This window comes from Ovis aries, chromosome 2, assembly GCF_016772045.2.
Source record: "Ovis aries strain OAR_USU_Benz2616 breed Rambouillet chromosome 2, ARS-UI_Ramb_v3.0, whole genome shotgun sequence".
Classification (NCBI taxonomy): domain Eukaryota; kingdom Metazoa; phylum Chordata; class Mammalia; order Artiodactyla; family Bovidae; genus Ovis; species Ovis aries.
Genome location: NC_056055.1, coordinates 107,417,132 through 107,434,849, shown reverse-complemented (window position 1 = coordinate 107,434,849; position 17,718 = coordinate 107,417,132). Strand labels below are relative to the sequence as shown.

At 44.5% G+C, this 17,718-nt stretch overlaps 1 protein-coding gene across 2 annotated transcripts in view; it reads left to right on the top strand.

Annotated features, from left to right (window-relative positions):
* GALNT7 (polypeptide N-acetylgalactosaminyltransferase 7) overlaps positions 1 to 17,718 on the top strand; it is a 133,776-nt gene that overhangs the window by 110,325 nt on the left and 5,733 nt on the right. The window contains exons 4-11 of one of the 2 annotated variants that reach the window (XM_015093280.3): positions 1,862 to 1,992; positions 2,226 to 2,305; positions 5,081 to 5,263; positions 8,145 to 8,262; positions 9,655 to 9,777; positions 13,606 to 13,824; positions 16,057 to 16,155; positions 17,031 to 17,159. In XM_015093280.3, the coding sequence (XP_014948766.2) occupies positions 1,862 to 1,992; positions 2,226 to 2,305; positions 5,081 to 5,263; positions 8,145 to 8,262; positions 9,655 to 9,777; positions 13,606 to 13,824; positions 16,057 to 16,155; positions 17,031 to 17,159 (1,082 nt within the window). Of the gene's footprint in view, positions 1 to 1,861; positions 1,993 to 2,225; positions 2,306 to 4,747; positions 4,931 to 5,080; positions 5,264 to 8,144; positions 8,263 to 9,654; positions 9,778 to 13,605; positions 13,825 to 16,056; positions 16,156 to 17,030; positions 17,160 to 17,718 lie in introns of both variants that reach the window. The other variant, XM_042243557.1, reaches the window with a different exon arrangement.

The following is a 17,718-nucleotide window of genomic DNA, read 5'->3' as shown; positions in this document are numbered from 1 at the left end:
AAAATAGAGAAAGGAAAATTTTTTCTTCTCAATTTTGAATACTCATGTGTGGGTGTCTTGCTAATTATAAGCTCCTTAAAAATGAATGAAGTATTAAGTGTACAGCTTGATTTGCCCGTTAACCACTAGCTCATCACTAAATACAGCTGTTTTTTGCCTTGTTTTTGTATTAGTGGGCTAAAATTTTAAACAACTTAAAAAGAACTTTTGTGACTCAAGAAAAGTCTTTAAGAATCCAGGAATTAGTTGTGGCTGTGATGAACCAGTTTCATAGGCTCATAGAGATACAAACAAAAACCATTCTGTTGTAGCTCCAGAGCCAAGATGGAAAGTTTAACAAATGTATCTTTTTTTGGTAACCCCAAATTTTCTCTACCAAGGTGCAAACATATGTATGTGTGTGTATATATGTGTGTGTGTGTCTGTGTGTGTGTGTGTGTGTATAAATATATAGGGCTTTCCTGATAGCTCAGTTGGTAAAGAATCCACCTGCAATGCAGGAGACCCCAGTTCGATTCTTGGGTTAGGAAGATCCCCCTGGAGAAGGGAAAGGCTACCCACTCCAGTATTCTGGCCTGGAGGATTCCATGGCTTGTATAGTCCATGGGGTCACAAAGAGTCAGATACGACTTCCACTTTCACTTTTCTTTTCATGTGCATACTTGTGTGAGTGCATGCTCAGTTGCTTTAGTCAGTTGTATCCAACTCTTTGTGACTTTATGGACTGTGGCCTGTCAGGCTTCTCTGTCTATGGAATTCTCCAAGCAAAAATACAAGAGTGGGTAGCCATTTCCTTCTCCAGGGGATCTTCCCCACCCAGGGATTGAACCCGTGTCTCTTGTGTCTCCTGCACTGCGGGTGGATTCTTTACTATTGAGCCTCTAGGGAAGCCCATATATACATCCATACATATGTAAATGATATATGTATTTATTAGATAAATGTGTAAATATTTATTTATAAATTTATAAATATTTATAAATTAAATATAAATACATAAATTTATAACATATAAATAAATATTTGTAAATAAACATTTATGCATACACACTTGTTGGGGGCTTCCCAGGTGGCGTTCGTGGTAAAGAACCTGCTGGCTAATGCAGGAGACATAGAGACACAGGTTCAGTCTCTGGGTCCAGAAGATCCCCTGGAGAAGGGAATGGCAACCCACTCCAGTATTCTTGCCTGGAAAATCTCATGGAGAGAGGAGCCCGGTGGGCTACAGTTTATAGGGTTGCAAAGTCAGACATGACTGAAGCGACTTAGTGCACACACATGCACACATGTGTTGATGCTTAAAATACAGAGAAGATAGGATTTGTTGTTGTTGTTGTTATTTGCCAGCTTGATGGGAACTATATTGATCATCACATCAAGACTACTCCCTTCATCACTGATTGTAGGGGGGATGGCTCAGAAACAAATGTTAACCTATACCCCATGTGGATTCCAAGGGACTGTGTAATGTTAGCCATAGACAGTGCATCTTCAGAAATCCTGAACCATTGCTTCTGCCAAAAGCCAAAGAACTATTGTGCCTGAAAGCTTCTAGATAGAACATTAACATTTGAATTGTTTTAAGTTTTCATGTCAATTGGCATAGTTGTTATTTGTTCTGTATGTTTAGACAGTTTTGATCATTCTCAGGCTATTAATAGTTCTCCATAGGTGTATTAAGCTCAGAATTTTAACTTTAATAATACACTTCACCTTGCTTCTCTATACATTAACATTGAGCATGCTTCTGTGTAAAATTACTGACCTGTTGCCTATCCTTTTTTCTTGAGAAAAATGATAGCTTAACTGGTTTATAACCACAAATATAATGTATAATATTGACTGAGTTTTTTATTCATAGAACACTTAAAAGAAAAACTGGATGACTATATTAAACTGTGGAATGGCCTAGTCAAGGTATTTCGAAATGAGAGAAGAGAAGGTTTAATTCAGGCACGAAGTATTGGTGCCCAGAAGGCCAAACTTGGACAGGTAGGAAACATTCAATATTTTTTGTGTCTGTTTTGGATTTTGTAACTAAAAGACCATGTACACTTTTAGGTACCACTTTAATTTTTTTTAATTGAAATGAAAATGCTATCTTAACCAGACAAATATCAAAATTGACTCTATGGCCAGTTTATCTTAGCATCTAGTTTAAAATTGTATGTGATAGATGATGTCCTGTAGGTGAGTTTTTTTTCATCCTGCCTCTTTTTTTTAAGGTTTTAATATACCTCGATGCCCACTGTGAGGTGGCGGTTAACTGGTATGCACCGCTTGTAGCTCCCATATCTAAGGACAGGTAACATTACCTTGCTTTTATTTCCTTTCCTGGTTGAAAAGTAAACCTCATCCTAGAAGGACAAATAATATTCCCATCCTGATTTCATTTCCATTCAGTGTATCAAGTTGCGTGTTGAGTATTATTTTCTAGCTAGTTGTTTCCCTGAGTGGAGCTTGGTGGAAACGTGGGACTGATTCAAATGCAGGCAGTTAGACATTTGGAATAAGCCCAGCATATCTCACTTAGAATCTCCTTATGGTTGGGTCAGTAAAGAGACTTTCTCCAGCTCCACAAGCTTGCTCTAAGAGTAATGTTAACTGCCCCCTCCACACTGTGGTAACATTCTGAAGACTTGAAGGAGCATACTTTGAAATTATGCCTACTGGTTTTTGTATGACCTTGGAAATCATTATTTTACATAGTATGGGCTAGCTGTCATCTGTGTCAAAGCCTTGGATTTCCACATGACCTTTAAAGTTTAGAAGTGGACAGCTGTCCCATGGGAACATGGTGATCACTGTTCAGTTTACAGCGGATCTGAAACTGTTGACAGCAGTACCAGTCTTCTGGTTCCCAAAGCCTTCCCTGCTTTTAGTCCAGAATCCTTACTATTTCAGAATCTAGAAAAAATAAAGGGGGACTTCTCTGGCAGTCTAGTGGTTAAGACTGCATACTTCTAATGCTGGGTACGTGGGTTCTATCCCTGGTCAGGGAACTAAGATCCCACAGCGGCCAGAAACAAATAATTAATTAAAATGAAAATTTTAAGAAGGAAATAAGACATGTCCCTGTGTCTGTGGCCTGAGTCAGAAGAAGACCTTTCAGAGGACTGTATCATCCCAGGATCTATCAACAGTGATCTCTACGTGCTGCCTAATTCTATCCTCACTGCAACCCTGCAAAATAGATATTATTACCTCTCTTTAGCTAAAGAGGATGCCGATACTGAGAGAAATTCATGAATTTGCCCCAACTCGGACAGTTTATAAAGAATCCAGCTGAGAGCCCTCTGGGACACCTTCCACTGCATACTTAGAAATCCGAGAATCACAAGACTCTCATGAGGAGAGATAGCTAGCCTTCCTCTCTCCTGATGAGAGTGGGCAGTCCTCTGGGATGTGGGCAGGGTGAGAGGTCATTCCACTGGCCTCTCGACTGGCCCGCAGGAGTCCACAGGCGGGAATAAAGCCCCTGTGTTGAAATCCTGAGCCCCAAGGATTTTCCCCTTCTCCTTGGTTTCTAAACATCTAAAATGTACCTTAACCGTGGTTGTAAAAACTGTAATCTCCATTTTAGGAGATGCCTTTTAAAACTCTTTCTGATGAAACGAACACCAGAACAACAGTGTAGCAATTATCTTAGCAGAGTTGGCACTATACCTGATTAGTCATATAGCACTAGCAGTTTTATGAAGCCCAGATAAAAGGTATTGTTTTTTGCTCCAAATTCTCAGGCCACTATTTATGCTATTCAGCAGGTTTCTAGGGATTTTTGTGTTTTTTGTGTGTGTGTGATAAAAGCGAATTTTTTGCAATAAAAGAAGTAGGATAGAAGATCAAGTAAATGTACAGAAACAGATTTTCATAATAACTTCTTCCAAAGAAGTAAAAAGCAGCAGAGTTGGGAGCACTGCTGCAAGTGTAGCAAGTATTATCTTTCTACACACACACACACACACACACTCATTTTTTTTTTAAAGAAACTGTAATCTTTATTTATTTATATTTGTTTTTTGTCTTAGGATAGGCCTTATGAGGCAGGAGGGCTCTTAATTTCCTGATAGTTCCCCGACAAGGATCGAACCTGTGCCCCCTGCATTGGGAGCTGAAGTCTTAACCACAGGGAAGTCACACACACACACACACTGATTTTGAATGGAGGAGCAAGGAGGGAAAAATGGGCAGGGAAACCTGGTAAATAATGTGAAGTTACCAAGAGAGCGAGCCTGTAGGACCAGAGTGAAAATGAGGACATGCTGCTAAGTTCAAGGATACAGCTCTTTGTCCCTAACATTTGTCTGTGAGCCCAGGGACGTCCCCTCTCCCCTTCTCTTATGAAAACAGCCTCCTTGACTTTTCAAGGCATTCGTTCACGTCGATCTGCCATTAGATATTAATGTCCCCTGCTGCTGCTTAGTTGCTAAATTGTGTCTGACTGTTCTGCAGCCCCATGGACTATCGCCTTCCAGGCTCCTCTGTCCATGGGATCCTCCAGGCAAGAATACTGGAGTGGGTTGCCATTCCCTTCTCCAGGGGGTCTTCCTGATCCAGGGGTCGAACCTGCATTTCCTGCATTGCAGGGAGATTCTTTACTATCCGAGCCATTAGAGAAGTCCTAAGTTCCCTTAGTGGGGGAAAAAATAGAGCAACCCAGAATAACAAGAGATAAGACAGTTAGACTTGCTCAACTACTAAGTGTTGGGTTTCTTAAACGCTTTTTCATTTTCTGTAAATGTTTCAGAACCACATGCACTGTGCCTCTAATAGATTACATAGATGGGAATGACTATTCCATTGAGCCTCAGCAAGGTGGGGATGAAGATGGTTTTGCCAGAGGGGCCTGGGACTGGAGTTTGCTATGGAAGCGAATCCCCCTGAGTCACAAGGAAAAGGCCAAAAGAAAACATAAAACTGAACCTTATCGGTAAAGCTCACTACTTCCTCTTTTTAACGTGGAATGTTTCTCTCTAAGTACTTTTTTTTTCTTCCTTCCCCATGTCCTGGTGTAAACACGTGGGTCCCCACATGCCCTTGCATTTCATCTTTGCTGCCATCCATCAACAACACAACACAGAACCATTTGCACTGTGCCGCTCATAGATGTCATAAATGGCAACACATATGAGATTGTGCCCCAAGGGGGTGGTGACGAAGATGGGTATGCCCGAGGAGCATGGGACTGGAGTATGCTCTGGAAACGGGTGCCTCTGACCCCCCGAGAGAAGAGACTGAGAAAGACAAAAACTGAACCATATCGGTAATCACTAAATCACTTACCTTTTTTTCTTTTCTCCAGTCGCTGCTAACCTATTAACCTCTTGCCAAGCTAAATATATATATATATATATATATATATACATATATATATATATTATTAACACTGTAGATGCTGTCTCAGACTCTGAAAGGATTTCTTTCTTTGTGCTGTTTCGGGAGTTTAAATTCACCCTTTCATCTTTGTGGTTGCTTTCTTCTTAAAAGCAAGCTCGATTTGGGGGCAGACTTGGAGGGTGGGCATGTTTTATGGTATCAGTTCCAAATACAGGGGAAAAACAAGAAAAGCTTTGCAGTCTTCTCCTAGTAGGTTTTTGTTTGTTATTTTGTTTAGTCACTAAGTCATGGCTGACTCTTTTTGACCCCATGGACTGTAGCCCGCCAGACTCCACTGTCCGTGGGATTCCCCAGGCAAGAATACTGGAATAGGTTGCTATTTCCTCCTCCAGGGATCTTCCTGACCCAGGAAGCGAACCCATGTCTCCTGCACTGGCAGGCAGGTTCTTTACCACTGAGCCCACCTGGGAAAGTGGACTAGACATGAAATTTTGTTCTTTTGACAATGATATCATTCTATAAGTTTAAAGTGTGTAAATTTTACTTACCATCCAAGTTTTGTATCTACTTTGATGCCTTGGAGGATAGTATTAACAACAAAGGCAGTAACAAGATTTTTTTTTCTTTCTTTTGTTTCATATGCTCTTAAGTAATAATTTTATGCCAGTTAAATTTGATGAATAAAAATACATGACTTTGGGAAATGTTACATAGAATTCCTTTATGACTTCATTCTCAGAAGAGCATTTGATTAAAAGGAGATGTTATTCCAGAATCTTCCTTTCTCCTTTCTTGTGCCTCTTCAAATAGAAAAATTTATGCTCTTCTCTCTTTTTTGGTCTTCTTACTAGAACATTTTCACCATCTTTTAAAGAGTGGCCCCAAATGAATTGTTTAGTTAGATGCTAGTGTAGGTTTCTAAATGTGTCTAATTTTATTTTTTTGATCTTATGGTTCTGCTTTTGGTCTCTCTCTTCCTGTTGCACTACTGATAATGCTCGAACTCAGTTTGGGGACAGCGTCTGATGTCATGCAAAAAGCTGGTGGGGTCTGGGCATGTCGTGATACCAGGATACTGAAATGGCAAACATAAGGAAATTATACAACCTTTCAGCTTTATGTGACATTTTCCAAATTTCTGTTTGAGGGTTTTTTTTTTTTTTTTTTTTTCAGAAATTGTCCAAGAGCCTGCCACTGATCTATTTAACCTGACTCACAAATAATTCTGGGAGAGAAAAAATAAGGGGTGGTGACCACAGGTGTATTCCCACCAAACCCATGGGCTAGTAAAGAGAATTTTTAAAAGTGTGCTAGAAAAATTTAAGGAAGTTTTCCCTTTAAATAACTCACTGGCTTTCACATTAAGATACATTTTTCAAATATGTACTGAGATAACTGGGAATATGTTTAAAGATCAAAAGGGCATAGTCATAATAATGTTAAATGACAGTTAAATAAACGTGGTGTGAAAATATAACCGAAAATGCACCAGTGCTATTTAGGGAGTTCAGCCATGTACTTGGAGAAGAAAAGCCTTTTGAGAGGATGACTTTCCCCTGACGTGATGACATTTCCCTTTAATGAGCTGTGTTCCCTCGTGGCACTGAACACGCAGCAGGCGAGACAGAAATTAAGCAGTTCACTACACGAATGACTCTGGAGGAGCCAGTACAAGTGGTGAGAAGGAAAGCCCAGAAAGTGTTCCTGAGGCCGAGCCCTGAGGGATGAGGAGCCGGCCCTGTGGAGCAACAGGAAGGGAGCAACAGGAAGGGAGTTCGGGTCAGGAGACTGGGCCCTGGGGCAGGAGGGGGTCGGCGGAGCAGGCGGCGCTACCCAGCTGCCTGATGGGGCTCCAGTGGGTCAGGAAAGAGGACACCGTCAGGGTTCTGTCCGTGGGCTAGGATGGCCAGCAGTGAGGCTGGGAAGAAGTGGGTTCACCGTGTGAACTCACTATGTGAGTTGACGGTGGAATCAACAGGAATTGGCGATAGATTGATATCAGGCATGCTGATGAGGAGGCTCCAATGGAGGGACCTACCTAAGAATCATATGCAGCGATAATCCTTTGTTCCCGGGAGAACAGGATGAAAACTATTCTTCTCTAACTTCTGATGGTGGGAGGGGCTCACCATAGAAAGCTACCAAGTCTTTTTTTTTCCCCTCTTGTGCCTAAAAAGTACCCAGTTCAGTATCGCACTCAGGAAGGCCCAGGAGTCACCCTCTGGCATCTCTGCATGCTGGCACAGTAAATAACCATGTCTCATTCTCCTGTGTCACTTCCGTGCCTCATTCGCAAACTCACAATGAACCCAGGCTGTCCTCCCACGAGCTACACCCTTATTTGGCAAACCCCTGAGCTATAAAATTTTAAAAAATGAGATACTACTTTCATGGTGTATGGTTTCACTCATCTTAGAATGACTCATAAATCATTACGGGAACATTTAGCCAACCACGGCTTCTGGCTCAGTCCTTTTGAGGAGTGAAAGCGAAAATTCTGTTTTAACTCACAAGGCTTAATTTTTAAGTCAACCAAGGAACCAAGATGCCCTCTAATGGTGAAATGATGTAATGCTCTGATTTGTAATGAAATATATAATACCATTTCAGTTAAAAATTGTAGAGAATTCATAAGAAATTATGAACAGAATTGCTTGGTGAAGGCTTTATAATTTCTTAATGTTTGGCCATCAGTTTTGTCTCTTCTGTGCATTATTTAACTGTATTCCAAAAAGCTTTGTTGTCTGTGGTTGAAGGGGTCTTGGGCGTTTGTCTTTCAAAGTTGTTTCAGCATTTCTTTCCCTTAGGTCCCCCGCCATGGCTGGAGGGTTATTCGCCATCGAAAGAGACTTCTTCTTTGAGCTGGGTCTCTACGATCCAGGCCTCCAGATTTGGGGTGGTGAAAACTTTGAGATCTCATACAAGGTAACATTTCATTTAAACAACTGCAGTTTTCCCAAGAAGTTACTACTGATTGTTGTGGCTATCTGATAAGGCTGGTTTCTTTCAGGTTGTGTGTGTAGGGGGCGTGGGGGAGTACTGTTTAATGCATTTCTCTAAACTATAAGGAATGACTAACAAACATACTTGCCTTTTGGGAAAACATAAGGCAAAATGCAAGCTCCGACTACATATGTACATGGCTCAGCTAAAAACGGAGGTCAGCAAGCTTCAGAGTAAAAATACCTCCTCTCCCATCCCCCACCCCTCCCCCAAAGGCTTTCCATACTGGAGCCTTTTGTTATTAGAGCCCCTGTGGGAATCAGCAGTTGTTGGGGTCCTATTTGCCCATCCACTGCTGAAGCTGCCTTTCATCCCTGTAGGACAGGATGCTTCAGGACAGAGGCAGACCCCAGCAGGGACTGGGGTTTTTACACTGGCACGGGAGCTGCAGCTCCCCACCTCTTCCCGAAAGAAAGGGACAGAACAGTGATCCAGTTTGAGTTGAGTAGATAATTCGTCAACTTGTCTTGAATGTCTGGAGCTCAGCCCCGTGAGGGATGAGAGGAGAAACCCGGTCCCCGCTGTCAAGGAACTTACAGTCATAAGAGATGGGAATTCTACTTAAACTCGTAACACAATCAGAAGGTGGACCCACATTCAGCTGATGTGATGAAGGAGCAGTTGGTGGGATCCTGCTAGAGGAAGTGTTCAAGACAGAACTAGCAAGATGGGCTTGAGATTGGTTGGAGGACGCTTCTAAGCAGGTAGAATGGCAAAAGGCGCAGGACAGGGGATATGAGAGTTGAGGAGACCGGAACGCTGGCAGAAGCTGAATGCGTGAATCAGACAGAGATGAAGGGGAAGACCATGTGGGCAGGGATATTAGGGCCTCAGTGAGGAACCTCCAGTGCTGTTACACTGTTACTAATCCAGCAGGCAGTGGAAACCATCGAGGGGCTGAGGGGGAGGGCATGACCCCCAGCTGCCCTTCAGCAGCATAATCTCCTACTGTAAATAAATAGAGGAGTGATTGGAGAGGGGAGCAGAGGTGCAGGAGCTGGTGAGGAGTTGATCAGAACACTCCCCCATGGGAGACATGTTAGCTGGTGGAGCGGGAGGGGGGTTACAAGGGTGTGAGGACTGGGATGTCTGAGTGGCTCTGCAGGTCTCGGGTGCTGCAGGAGCTCAGGAAGGGGTCCTGGGTCCCGGGCACACCTGTGTTCCCCAGCAGCCTCTCTGTTAGTATGTGAGCTCGAGAAACAGGAAGTCATTGCAGGATCTGTTTGGTGTATAAATTCCCTGTGGACACTGTGTTTAGGTTTCACAAGACAGAGCTTGCATTTGAAACAGCTGCACGTGTGTCTTTCCTGACAGATCTGGCAATGTGGAGGCAAGTTGCTGTTTGTCCCTTGTTCCCGTGTTGGGCACATCTACCGTCTTGAGGGCTGGCAGGGGAACCCCCCACCCGTCTATGTCGGGTCTTCTCCTACCGTAAAGGTGAGTCTTTAGGTTAAAAGTGGGGAGGCTGGGAGCTGACACGTGTGTGCCACATGGCCACTGAGTGTGTCAACCTGATGGCTGGGTGACACCTTTGAAGCTGTCATGCTGGGTGTCACTTTTAACGTAGTCTGGATTTATTTGTGAAACTTCTGTTTAAGATTATTCCTTGTATCCTACTCTGATTATCATTCCTATATCGAGTGTTTTCTGTGAAGATACCTCAGATTAATTTGTAAAAGCTGGCAACCCACTCCAGTACTCTTGCATGGAGAATCCCATGGACAGAGGAGCCTGGAAGGCTGCAGTCCACGGGGTTGCGAAGAGTTGGACACGACTGAGCGACTTCACTTTCACTTTTCCCTTTCACACATTGGAGAAGGAAATGGCAACCCACTCCAGTGTTCTTGCCTGGAGAATCCCAGAGACGGCAGAGCCTGGTGGGCTGCTGTCTGTGGGGTAGCACAGAGTCGGACACGACTGAAGTGACTTAGCAGCAGCAGCAGCAACACTGTAGGAAAATAGTTGGAAAGAAAATACCAGTTTGTATTATTCACACATCAGTAAAATACTGTTCTTATCTGATTTTTAAAAAGTAAAGTGATTATAATAGGAGTTTGTGTAGTAAACAAAATCAGAGTTTTGAACAGTGCTTGTAAAAGTTCAGTATCTTTTGTATGGCTGAGTGCCCTCTCTGTTGACTGTCCCAACATTGTCAATCAGCTATACCCCAATACAGAATTAAAAATTTAAAAATAACAGTAAAAAATTTTTAAAAAATAGTTTAGTATCTTTTGTCCCCCAAACGAGGGACAAACCAGGAGAGTTTCACCCTAGAGTCTACAGGCCCCGCTGCTGGCAGGCCCATGGCCTTACTCCTTGATGGAGCAACATAGGAGCCGTGTGGCTGCCATACTCTAAGAGCATATGACTGGTGCCCTTCATCTTCCGGAGCCCTTAACCAAGTCAAAAGCAGAAGGAAGCCTATTTCTGGCCACAGCTGCAACTCAGGACTGTTCCCCAAAGGGAACAGATAACTGAAGGAGAAACGAGGCTATAAGAACTGGCACAGCCCTCTGACCAGCCAGATTATCTTCCAAATGACCACCATGGAGCCTCGTTAGACAGAGATCCCATTTAACACCAGGCCCGACGGCCTCGCAGGAAGAGAACCTGCCCTTGGAATCAGCCCCACAGTCACCAAAAATTCATATCAGGTCAGTTCAGAAAAGCCTGTGCTACGAGGAACAGAAAGAGATGAGAGGGCAACACCCGTGACTGTCAGGTTAGCCGTGGGTCTTCTCAAAGCCCAGCAAGTGCAGCCATCGCCAGCACCTCCGTCCTCTGCTTCTGTGTGTCCCCTCCGCCTCCAGAGCTGTTTCTCCAGCTAGCGGTCTTTGAACTGCAGACCTCTCATATCAGCTGTTGCCCAGAACCTTCCTTTTCTTTCTTTTTTTTTTTTTTTAACCGCACTGCACGGCTTATGGGGTCTTAGCTCCCCAACCAGAGATCGAACAGTGAAAGCACAGGGCCCTAACCACTGGTCCACCAGGGAATTCCCTAGAACCCTCGTCTCAGGTGGTCCTCAGACGTTTCCGACTCAGCATTGTCAGAGCTGAGCCATTAACTTTTCCTTGGAGATGGTTCCTTTTTCTGTGACCCCTGAGCCCACGAGGTGAGATGAGGAGGCAGGTGGTCTCCTCATCACCTCCCGCCTCCCGCACCGCCCCTGGTTCCAGTCTCTCCTTGCCCAGCAAAGGCCCTCAGGCCTCCCATGGGTGCTCACCCACCCCCTCCCTCATCCCTCTCCACTCCGTCCCACCCCTCAGGCCATCTCCACTCCCCGTCAGGGTTATTCCCTTGGAAACTGAATCTGATGTCTGCTGCCTGCATAGACCCTTCTATGCAAATGGCTGTCAGCTGAGAGTTGACATGCAAAGTCCCTAAAAACAATCACTGGTGTCACTGAGAGCTGGCACTTCGTGAGAGCTGAGTGTGTACAAAAATCTAAATGCTTCACACAGATTCACTTCTTAATTATCCGAAGGAGTTTCGCTGGTAGCTCAGACAGTAGAGAGTCTGCCTGCAGTGTAGGAGATGCAGGTTCAGTCCCTGGGTCGGGAAGGTCCCCTGGAGAAGGAAATGGCAACGCACTCCAGTATTCTTGCCTGGGAAATCCCATGGACAGAGGAGCCTGGCGGGCTACATAGTCTTTGGGGTTGCAGAGTCAGACATGACTGGAGCGACTAACACGCTTTTCACTTTAAATGGAGAAATGGAAGCAGCTTTTCTCTCAGTGAATCCTGCATCCAGAGGTGGTAACAGACCTCCTTCAGGGCTCCACACACACCATGGTCTGTCACACAGCTGTGTTGCCCTTTGCTGCAAGTCCTGACCCCAACTCACTAACCACTCCTTCAAACCAAGCCAGCCCTGTCCCCCATCCCAAATAATTAAATGCTCCTCCTTTTTGTTACTGTAACTTTTATACGTATGGCCTGAATTCTTCATGTTCATGAGTATCTAGAAGACACGGACTGTGTCTAACTTTGGATGCATTTGCAAGAATTCAGAATATTTAGCAATAATGTTGTGCTCTTTTAGGAGACTGCCACTTAGAACTTCTTGAGCCCACAGGCATTTGCAGCAACAGGCCCGTGGCCAGGCATTCACCCTTTGATAGTTACCTTGTAGCCAAGAAAACATTTAATCTGAATACTAGGTGTTCGCACTCCTGATATAGAATGGTCAGTCACCTTGGCCAGCGGGCCCAATGCAGCCCCTTTCCGTAAGTAAAGTTGTGTTGGAACCGAGGTTTGCTGTTGCTTTGCATGTTGCCTGTGCTGCTTTCTCATTGCAGCAGCAGAGATGAGCAGTAGCAGCAGAAACATTATGGCCACCCAGCCGAAAAGACGGACTCCCAAGTCCTTTATAAAGTTTACTGCCAGCTGATGTCCAAGTGCGAGGACCTCGCTGGGTCCGTACTATATCCATCGCTTCCATTCACACCTGTGTTCAGTGCAACAGCAGAAGTTAGGTCTTAGTTATCACATGCCAGCTTACTTGATTGTTCTTTGGTTGCTTTTCAGGATACACCACTGGGGCATTGGGAGGGGGAAATATCCGCTTAATTCTGGGCTACAGTGAAGTGGTTCAGGTATATATATTGTTACCAGACGGGCAGAAGCGCCTGCAGGAATGTGTCTGAGTGAGCAGAGCTGTTGTTTATCCCTGTGGTTTCTGCACCTGCCAACAGTGTGGTGCTCAGAGAGGAGATTATTCTGGGCAGGGGCAGGGGACAGGGTGAGGGGCTGGGGGTGGTTCCAGCCAGCTTCTCACGAACCCTTTCTTCACTCAACTTCATCAGCAGGAGAGAACATATTATCTTAGACTGTGTAACCTTTTTAGGGCTTCCCAGGTGGTGCAGTGGTAAAGAAACTGCCTGCCAATGCAGGAAACTCAGGTTTAATCCCTAAGACAGGAAGATCCCCTGGAGAAGGAAATGGCAGCCCACTCCAGTGTTCTTTTCTGGAGAATCTCATGGATAGAGGAACCTGGTGGGCTACTGTCCATGGGGTCACAAAGAATCAAACACAACTGAGCACGCACGCACACGTGACCTTCAGCACCGTGACACCAGATTCTGTGTCCACCACTCTGGCTGAACACTCATGACAGTGACATGTCAGGGTCATGAGCTCACTTGCACACACTTCATTAAATATACAATCCTCTTGAAACGAGTTTGTCATATTTCATATGTCAGGAAGAGACTGTTTATGATAGTACAAATATTTTTTTTTATAATGTTAATTTTTTTTCCCCCAGAATTACGTTAGAGTTGTGGAGGTCTGGTGGGATGAGTACAAAGACTACTTCTATGCCAGTCGCCCTGAATCGAAGGCCTTAGCATATGGGGATATATCAGAGCTGAAGAAGTTTCGAGAAGATCACAACTGTAAGAGTTTCAAATGGTTCATGGAAGAAATAGCTTATGACATCACCTCACACTACCCTCTGCCGCCCAAAAATGTCGACTGGGGAGAAGTAAGTGTCAGCTGGGTGGTCGTGTGTGTGTTTGGAGACTGAGCTCAGGAGAAAGCAGAGCGAGATGGAAATGTTGGGGAAGAGAGAAGAATTTGAGGCGGGGAAGTTTGGTGGAAAACAAGGCAAGTGAGTGGAGGGTGTGGGCCAGGCAGACAGCTAGTTTGGTTTTATTGGGTTGGCCAAAAAGTTCGTTTGGGTTTTCCGTGCAATGGCACAGAAAAACCCGAATGAACTTTTTGGCCAAACCCGATATTTGCCCAGCAAATTGGGTGTCAGCCACGATGAGGAAGTTGCCAGTGAGGGTGCATGGGGAGGGGTCAAGAGGGCACACATGGCCTGGTAGACACCCCACTGGGCTGTCCAGGAGACCTTGGGCCCAGAAAGGAGGCTACATGTAGATCTAAGGCTGTGACGTATTTGGAGCCCGCAGGACGTTTCGTGGGACTGAGCGGGAAGAATGCAGAGGTAAGAGGCTAGATCTGTCCCTGAGGAGCCCCAGCGCTTAGAGAAGCAGGTAGAGCAAACTGACCTGCCCTTTTTGGTAAGAGGTCAGTAGTTTGGGTAGCAGGATGTGCTCGATCTCTCTCTGCTCCTCTATCCTAACAGTTCTCTGTCCCATATTTCCGTCTTCTATTTTGATGAGTTGTGTTTAACTCCCAGCTGGACCAGAGCCCCTGAAAGCCCAGACTGCATTTCGGTTTGGTTATCTTTTCCTCTCGAGAATTCCTCACTAGCCTAGAGCCTTCTGTGTGGAAGGGATGAATTCTCTTGGTGAGCTTGCCCAGTAGAGGATTCAGAGCCCACCCTTCACACGTTGATGGCTCTCAGATGTCCACCTTTAACCCAGACCTCTGTCCCAGAGCCCTGATAAGCATATCCAGCTGCCAACAGACACCAATGGTGACCTCTAGTCAAGTTATAAATCTGTAGTAGTATTTCCAAAAAGGGAGAAGATTGTTTTTGAACAAAATATGCATTCCAGAGATGGAAGCACATGTTTGCCACGTACTTACAATATATACAGTTTTTCCATAGGTGGTCTGTATTATTTAATTTGTCAGCTATAGCTTGACTCCCCCCATTTGACTCAATGGTAAGGAATCCACCTGCCAAAGCTAGAGATGCCAGAAACCCAGGTTTGATCCCTGGGTGGGAAATATACCCTGGAGAAGGAAATGGCAACCCACTCCAGTATTCTTGCCTGGAGAATCCCATGGACAGAGGAGCCTGGTAGGCTACAGTCCATGGGGTCGCAAGGAATCGGACACGATTGAGCACACACGTTATTTATTATTACTTACAACATCCCTAGTCAGAGGAGCCTCACTGCCCGTTCTGCTGGTCACAGCTACCCCTCTGCCCCTCCATGAACCCCAGCCCCTGGATACAGCTATCAAGAGTGGGAGCCTTACTTCCCAGGTTCACTGATGGTCTAGATACTTAGGGCCAGTCTCTGTGACCACTGTAATCAGGTCCCTTCGCTCTGCTTCTCATGAATCTGAAATGGTACTCGTGGTATTTTTCAATTTTTTTTCTTCTATTGTCTTTTATCGAAATGTATAGGCCAAGGTCCTTCATTGAAATGAGCCCCTTCCAGTGTTGACTTTCAGACCATAAGTGGTTTCACGCTATCCAACCGGTGGCTTTTTTACATTAATTAATTGTTACCATTGTTATTGCTTTTGGGCTGGGCTGGGTCTTGGCTGCTGCACGGGCTTTCCTCCGGCTGCAGCCCGTGGGGGCTACGCGCTGGCTGTGGTGCACGGGCTTTCCATTGCAGGGGCTTCTCTTCTGGCGGAGCACGGCCTAGTTGCTTCTCAGTATGTGGAGTCTTCCCAGACCAGGGATCAAGCTCGTGTCCCCAGAACTGGCAGGTGGACTTCTGGCCACTGTACCACCAGGGAAGTCCGAACCAGTGACTTTTCAAGTATAAACAACCTTATAAATCTAAGAACAACAGGAAACCCTCTCTATCTCTTTGCATGTAACAAAATTGCTTCACAAATCAATATGATAAGTAGGGGAAAAAAAAAAAAAAAGACCATAAGTGGTCTGAGAGATGACTATAGCTCTGTCTTCCCAGAGGCCTGACAGGAACAGTAGGTACCAGGCTGCGCATACCCCACCCTCCATGTGGACCTCAGCCTCAAGACAAAGTTCTCTGACCTCCTGCTAGAGCTTATCAGAATCTAAACCGTTACCAGCCTGTGACCCTTTGTTCATTTCTTTCAGATCAGAGGCTTTGAAACTGTGTACTGCATCGACAGCATGGGGAAAACCAATGGAGGCTTTGTGGAGCTGGGCCCCTGCCACAGGATGGGCGGGAATCAGGTACGCCGCTGGCTCCAGGCTTCCAGATGCAGTTGGTATGCGCTGGGAGCCAGCGCGCTGATGCAGCACAGGCTTTAGCCTGGTTTTCAGTTTGGTAACTGTGATTGTTTGATAAAGTAAAACATTCTGTGAAAAACCAACAGTGCTGAAGCATTTGCTTAAATGAGGGGATAAGAGCAGTATTGGTTTTTACGTAAGCAACCTCAAACTAGAATTTGTGTCTCATATAAGAGACTAGAATATATTCTTGCTTGAGTGTAAAATTATGTAAGCCTCACTCCCTAACAGTTTTGTTTGTTCAGATATTGTTCAGTTTTCCACATATTCCCCCCAAGAAGCTGGGATTCTATTACCAGTCGTGTTCCCAGGTGGTTCCAATGGTAAAAAATCCGCCTGTAATGCAGGAGACGTGGGTTCATTCTCTGGGTTGGGAAGATCCCCTGGAGGAGGAAATGGCAACCCACTCCATTATTCTTGCCTGGGAAATCCCATGGACAGAGGAACCTGGCAAACTACAGTCCATGGGATGGCAAGAGTCAGACACAACTGAGAACAGCAACCACATATTTTCTTCCCTTCCTATGTGAGTATTTTTCTTGTCTCTAATTTAGATGGTGATACATTATCAGGTCTGTTTCCACATTTTCATTTTATCACACTGTTGGTGTGATTAATATCTTAACGACCGATTCTGTATCTAAAAGGCCGAATAGTTAGAAGCGGTCTTCTAATAGTTAGAAGCAATCTTCACTACCATCAGAATGAGTAATTCCTGTCTTTGGACTTGCAGTTCTGAACATACAGAAATGTGATAGAGAGATAGGGTAGTCATTGAGTCTAATTATAAGACTTGAGTTTCTTTCTGTTTTAAATAGCTTTTCCGAATCAATGAAGCCAATCAGCTCATGCAGTACGACCAGTGTTTGACGAAGGGGCCTGATGGATCCAAAGTTATGATTACACACTGCAATCTGAATGAATTTAAGGAATGGCAGTACTTCAAGGTATTCTGCATCTTAGTTCTGAAATATATGCTGTTTCATTTTAATATATGGAATTGAGACATGTAAACCTTAAAATCTGCATTCTCACTGGCTTGCATTTCCCTCTCATCTTCCTGATAAGAGAGCACCCCTTTTATTCTCTAGTACAATGTCATCATGGACGGGCACCACCCAGGGTCCATGCAGACCCACTGTTCATTTACCCACATAGGGAAACCAGGGTTCCCTGAGGCAATCATCGCCATTTTTCTGATATCAAAATCTGATCTTTTTAATCTAAATGATAATATATATAATTTTAATGAATGGCTTATTTATATATACATATGTATATATAGTTTTAATGAATGGTTCTTTTAGATCAACTTTTAAAATAGTGCTGCCTATTGTCCAGCAGGTGGCGATAGAGATGAACAGGTAACATGTTGGATTCCAGGCTTCACAGCTTCTCCTCCTGGCTGTTAAACGCAGGATATGTGTTGCCTGTTGCTTGTTTTAAAGGCCACATTTAGTTCTTCATTTGACTCTGTGGGAGCAGTGTTTCTATTTCAGGTGTGAA